At 42.1% G+C, this 6,000-nt stretch overlaps 1 protein-coding gene across 6 annotated transcripts in view; it reads left to right on the top strand.

Moving 5' to 3' along the window:
- The first annotated feature begins 331 nt into the window (after positions 1 to 331).
- ano3 (anoctamin 3) overlaps positions 332 to 6,000 on the top strand; it is a 35,860-nt gene continuing 30,191 nt past the window's right edge. For all 6 annotated transcript variants that reach the window (XM_035156592.2, XM_047339879.1, XM_035156593.2 and 3 more), the window contains exon 1: positions 332 to 537. In XM_035156592.2, the coding sequence (XP_035012483.2) occupies positions 420 to 537 (118 nt within the window). In that variant the 5' untranslated portion in view covers positions 332 to 419. The remainder of the gene's footprint in view (positions 538 to 6,000) is intronic.

Below are 6,000 nucleotides of genomic sequence, written 5' to 3'. Positions count from 1 at the left end.
ACTTCATAAAGGTATGATTCTTTAAGGGACATGCATCTTTCATGATGCACAAAAGAGAACGATTGATGGCGGGATCGATACACGTCCATGTCGGTCCATTAAGTTCCGCTGCCCCCGGTAATTTCCCGCAGCTTTATTTTGAGTCAGTGAATCACGACGGAGGGGGACGTGTCCATCCTATGTGGGACCTCCCCTACCGCCCGTCACCATGACAACAGCCGTGGATGGAGGTGGTTGGGGAGCTGAGGATGCTGAGGGGGGAGGAGGAGGAGGAGGAGGAGGAGGAGGAGGAGCAGGGGGCCGGGGGGGCATGCGGAGCTGAGACAGGTGTTGCTGGAGGTTTGCGCATCGCCCGCGAGATCGTGCGGCGGCATGAGGGGCTGAGGGAGCGCGCGGACACGACCCAAACACAGTTTTCCATGTATTCTGTAATTCTGCTCCTCGATACACGGGATTTAATAATCACCGCCGGGAAACAACTGACCGTCACCATGGTGCATCACTCGGGTTCAATCCAGTCCTTCAAGCAGCAGAAAGGTTGGTCCGCTGTACATTGTGCCAATTACGCGCCCGGGGAGGGTTTGTTGTCGAGCTGGGTGCGATGCGCGGGGACTTTCCTCTCTTAGTTCAAGAGTTGGCGGTGAGACATGGCGCTCGCAGGTACCAGACTGTGTACTTGGCTGGAGAGTGACGCAGAGTTAGAGGTCTCACAGCCTCCTCCTCCTCCTCCTGGGATGAAGCTCAACCTGGTGCGCTCTGATATTTCTATACATTACTTTATATTGACTGTATCAAGTCATTTTTGTTTTCCTGCAGGCTACAGGGAAACAACTCTAACCCTAACGGGATACAGCCTATTCGCAACACCTCTCTAATAATTTAATCTATACCCATCTATCTATATTTTATATTTATTTTGTTTGAATTTCAGGAAAAAAAAAAACTTATTCACACTACATTTATTATAATATAGTGGATGGTTGTATTTTGTAATGCTGCACAGGAAAAAGAACTGACCTTTACAGATGTTGGAAAGGTAGTTTGATGATTGAATTTGCAGTGATTTCCCAGTCGTGTCAATATGACATTTAGAAATATCCACAGCTACACAGTACAGGCTCTGTGTTAGTGATAACATATAGGACTGGGCAATAAAACCAATAATAATTGTCACAGAATAATTTTAATCTATAGTAATAGAACAGAAGTTCAATACATATGGATATGATGCTAATGGATTGTGCAAACACAGTGAGGAGGTGTAACAGAATTGGTTTTAATGCTCATAAAGAAGAGTGCCAAACCACAACCTTCATTCGGGAACAAAAATCTGTCTTTGAACTTAAAGAAATCATAATGTGACATTTATCGTAATAGTTGTCAAAGTCGACTGTCATGAAAATATTGCCCACTCCTATGATAACATAAAAAACATAAGTGTTGAGGAAAGAGACAGGTTTGTTTTCCATACATCTGTTCAGGGGCTTGCAGACGACTTTGTACCTTTGTGCCAAGCACCTGTCAGGAATCGCTGCCCCGAGGCTGTGGGCTTATGAAAGTCATAAGAAATGATTTGAGGCTGTTTAAAAGTTCCTGCCATGCAGTCAAATGGAAAAAACAATCTCCCCTAAGCGAGCTGTTGAAAAAGCAATACGAGACATCATCGGACCCCATGCTACTGCTGCAGTCCATTTGGCATCGCTGCACTCTGCACCAGCAATAACTTAACGCGGGTCATGTAACAAATGTGTATGGTGAAAGAAAGATAATTGGTCTCCACCCATTGGAGTAAATTTCATCAAATCTATAAGTAAGTAAGAATCAAGTCATCAATCTGTGTCTGCCATTTCAGCGAGATTACACTGATGCTCCACTATTGATTTCGGAGCCTGAGTTTATGGCTCTTTGGAGAACATTAGAGGTTCTTTAACGCTCGGTGTTAATTATACATGTGTCTGCTGTGTAAATTTAGAAAGATGCTGAAGAAAGTCGTTGTTTTTCCCTGCGGACGTGGGGCTCGTAAAATGAGGAGCTTTTGGAGTTCGTCTCGCTGGCTGAGGAGGATGAAAGAGCCGATCCCTTGGCTTCTGAGGAGAAGATGCTGAGCTGAGTAGCTAAAGAATCTCGTGACTGAGGGAAGCCCGGCTGAGGATGGTGTGAGCCGCACACACCAGCTGCACTCAATCCTTTTACTGGTTTTCAGTGTGAAAACAGACCAAAAGGAAGACAAAGCAGGATATTGACAGAGATGTATTTTTCTTTATTCTCAATCTTTCAACGTGATCCACATGAATATTATGGGCTGTATTCATCCAGCGTTTAAGGTTTGTTTGTAAGTTTTATGATCATCTTTTTTTTATTGTGTGAATTGTGCAGCACTTCGCTTCTTGCTATTCCGCATAAAATCGTAGCATATCACAGAGTGAACCACTCACCATAAAGCAACATAACACTCCACTTACCCGAACGCTGTCATCAACACATATGAGATCGTAAAAGGCTTGATGAGCTGATAATGCTTGTGTACCATTTGAAAGCTGAGTGGAGTCTTGTGTTGGAGGCGAAAATCTTTAGCATTGTTGGAACCAAGCTGTAACTACTTCATACGTCATCAGTAAAAATCTGGGAATTGATTCCATAAAATCCACTCCAAAGCCAATATGAGGGGATCAATGGGAGAGATACATCTGTGTTCCAGCTTCTCCACTGAGTGACTCAGGGGAAAACATTTCTGGTCGGAGATAGACTTCGACAGAAGTTAGAGCGGGACTAATTATTAAAAATGATCTAAGGCATCCATCCACCCATTATATATATATATATATATACCAGTTATCCTTTGAGGGGCGGAATGAGCAGGAGCCAAACCTAGTTTACATTGGCCGAGAGGTGGAGTACAGCCCATCAAAGCTGACATATGGAGACAAACAACCATTCTCACTCACATTCACAATTTAGAGTTTCCAATTAACCGGAGAAAACCCACACAGGCACAGGGAGAAAATGCAAACTCACAAACCCCAGCTGGGATTCGAACCAGGAACCTTCTCTCCATTAGGCAACATATAAGACCCCTTCCTGTCTTGATAAAATGTATCGCTCAATTGATCTACATCTGATATAACTGTCCAGGATGTAAGGGAAGTCTCTGTATGTTGGCCCTATGATTCGCTGGCGACCTGTCCAGGGAACCACACCTCTCACCCAGTTGTAGGATATTTTGACAGAAAATGATTTATAGACCAAACAATTAACTGATTAATGGAGAAAATATTTGATCAGTGGGTTAGGGTTAAGGTTAGATAACAACCAACTTCTCCTGTAAAGAACCAGTGCTGTAAATCAAGCAATATCTTGCTCTTCCTCATGGAAATAGTTTATGGATTAGGGATTTAATTTGTTTTTTTTTATTACGGAAATTATGTGCCTGTGTGTGTGTGTGTGTGTGCGTGTGTGTGGCTGCTAAAGGACAGGGAGTACTGTCCTCTCCTCTCTCACACTACCTTTACTTTTTAACTTTGCATATGTGCCTATAGGCATTAAATATGTGTTAACCATGCGTATGTGGTTGTGTGTTCACGTGCAAACCTTTGGTTGCACAGTCCCAAGCAGGCCACCTGTCCTCTTATGCAAGCAGGCAGATGGTTTTATAGATGCAATTTCAGCACAGATTTGGGAAGAGCACATATAACATATCATCTGGGATTTTAACAGACTGTGGAGCAGTTTTTATGTAAGATGAGTGGATCAATACTGTTTAAAAAGAGACAGCGTGCCAGGCAGACAACCAGTTCAGAAAAATGACAAAACAAAGAGGCTTCTTTATCCTGCATGTGTGTGCAAAGTGTGGCTGTTAGGAGCTTTAACACTTTCACAGTCTTTAAATAGTCAGTTGCTTTGTTGCTAGGTTATAAGAACATTACAGGCACAAATTCTGCTGGAGTCCGGATTGTATTCTACAGTTTCATCACGTCCTCAAAACACATGGAGACGGTGGAGCCATTCTGGAACTAAAATGTTCTTCCTTGAACTTAATGCTTGTTTTCTGAGCACAGTGCGGTTCACAGCCGTTCCCAGAAGAGGTGTGGACCCACGGACACAACAGAGGCTTTGCAGAAAATCCTGTGATGCGGTAGAAAATCACCAGCAATCAGGGGGCATAAGAAGATAGTGTGGCATTAAAGGAATCGGGAAATGCAGAGATTGAAAGACAAGGAAGATGTTTAATCTGCTCAAATGATGCAACCCAGAGGTTGTGCCAGGACCGAGTAACAGGCCGCTGAATGTTTTAAACCGTGCATGGGTAAAAAGTGCCATCTGCTCTGAGGTGTGTTCACGGTCAGACCGATGGGCTGAGCTGCACGTGACAGACAGACGACAGCATGCAGTGTCTGTGGAGCAAATTATTATCCACAATGTGGGAACAGTTATTCCTCAGGATTAATCTGTATTTTTGAACAAATACAATCGTAACACACTCAGTCAATCCAACAAAGTCAAACTTCAACCTGAATGTTTAACAAACTTCATGTGAGTTTTGTCTTTCTTATATAAATTTATTAAGCAACTAAATTACAAAAATTATTTCCCCAACTCACTTGTTTATTCTTAGTTTTAAGAGCAATTATAACAAATAAGTAACACAATTAATCATGTTTTATATTCAGTGTCCAATATACCAGGGGCGGAAACTGGCCCCAGGTAAAATCTGATTGGCCCCTGTCCTGTCAGTAGTTTTAATATTCATTAACTCACATCAACAATAATTGACAATTTGTTAAGAATTATTTATTTTGTTGGCTTTTTTGAAGTACACATTGTGCTTGGACTTTAACAGTAAACAAGGAATGACTTAAATGTGCACCTGACTGAATCAAGAATTGGGCACGAATGTTGGGCGTATCATTGGCCCCTCTTTGTAAAGTGTGGCCTCTTTGTGGCCCCTGATTTAAAAACTCCTAAGTCCACCCTTATTTTGAGTAAGTGCCATTTGGTTTCCTTTCATGGAGTCTGCCAGTTTCTTGGTGTGTTCATAATTTTCTCTGTAGCAGCAACCACAGTCTGGTCATAGATCTGTATTGTCTTACCTTTCTGGGAATCTCACATTAAGTCAGGTGAGGAAGGGGTCCAGCTTTTTATTCTTTCCTTTTTAGACCTTTGCTGGATTCCAAAGCAGTGCAGAAGTTGGATGCATGTGTCGTGTCCTGCATTAGATCATGACCTCCATGAATTGATTTAGTCCTGTACTACTCTTTAAAGAAAGTGGAGCAGATTTTTAGTCCATCTTCAACTCCAAAGGGTCCAACTAGGGAAACTGTACCAGTTTCTCTCCTCCACCTTGCTGACACCTCAAAGTGTTGCCCTGTGTCCATTAGTGATTCAGCCACAGGCCAATACATCTGGCTCTTCAAGAGTGACTCTCATTTCATCTGTGCCTAGAACCTTTACACAAGCTGTCTTCCGATGTTTTTTGGCCAAGTGTTGACATTTTCAATTTGTTAAAAGCCTTCTTTACCTCGGCTTCTCTGAGCAGTTGGAACCTTGTACTTCTGGACCCTCCAGCGAAGTTACACTTTTGAAATATGATGCCACTGGATGATGTGCTGTTGGAAGCTTAACTTTTTTGTTTTATTCTTATTTGCAAAAAAAAAAATTCTGGTGCTCCTGCCTCAATAGTTTAGCTATTTCAAGAGTGTTGCATCTGTCTGAAAGGCACTTTTGACTCTTCAGTGTTGTTTAAATCTCTTTCGCTGGCTCATTATACCTTAAGTACTGATGCTCCCTGATGATTGTTTAAACCTTAATATGAGATGTTAATTACTTTAGGCAGAACCCTCCGTCATACACATCAAAAGAAAATGACTGAATCCTATGAGAATTCAAGTTCATATGGTTTGGAGCTGGAAAATGTGCTTAGAAATAATTATTAAGTCAGAAAACTACACTGTTATTGTGCCTGCAGTGTTGTGGTGATCCTTATAAAAAAAAAAGAAGAAATGT

Source organism: Hippoglossus stenolepis, chromosome 5 (assembly GCF_022539355.2).
Source record: "Hippoglossus stenolepis isolate QCI-W04-F060 chromosome 5, HSTE1.2, whole genome shotgun sequence".
Classification (NCBI taxonomy): Eukaryota; Metazoa; Chordata; class Actinopteri; order Pleuronectiformes; family Pleuronectidae; genus Hippoglossus; species Hippoglossus stenolepis.
This window is presented reverse-complemented; position numbering and strand designations above follow the sequence as displayed.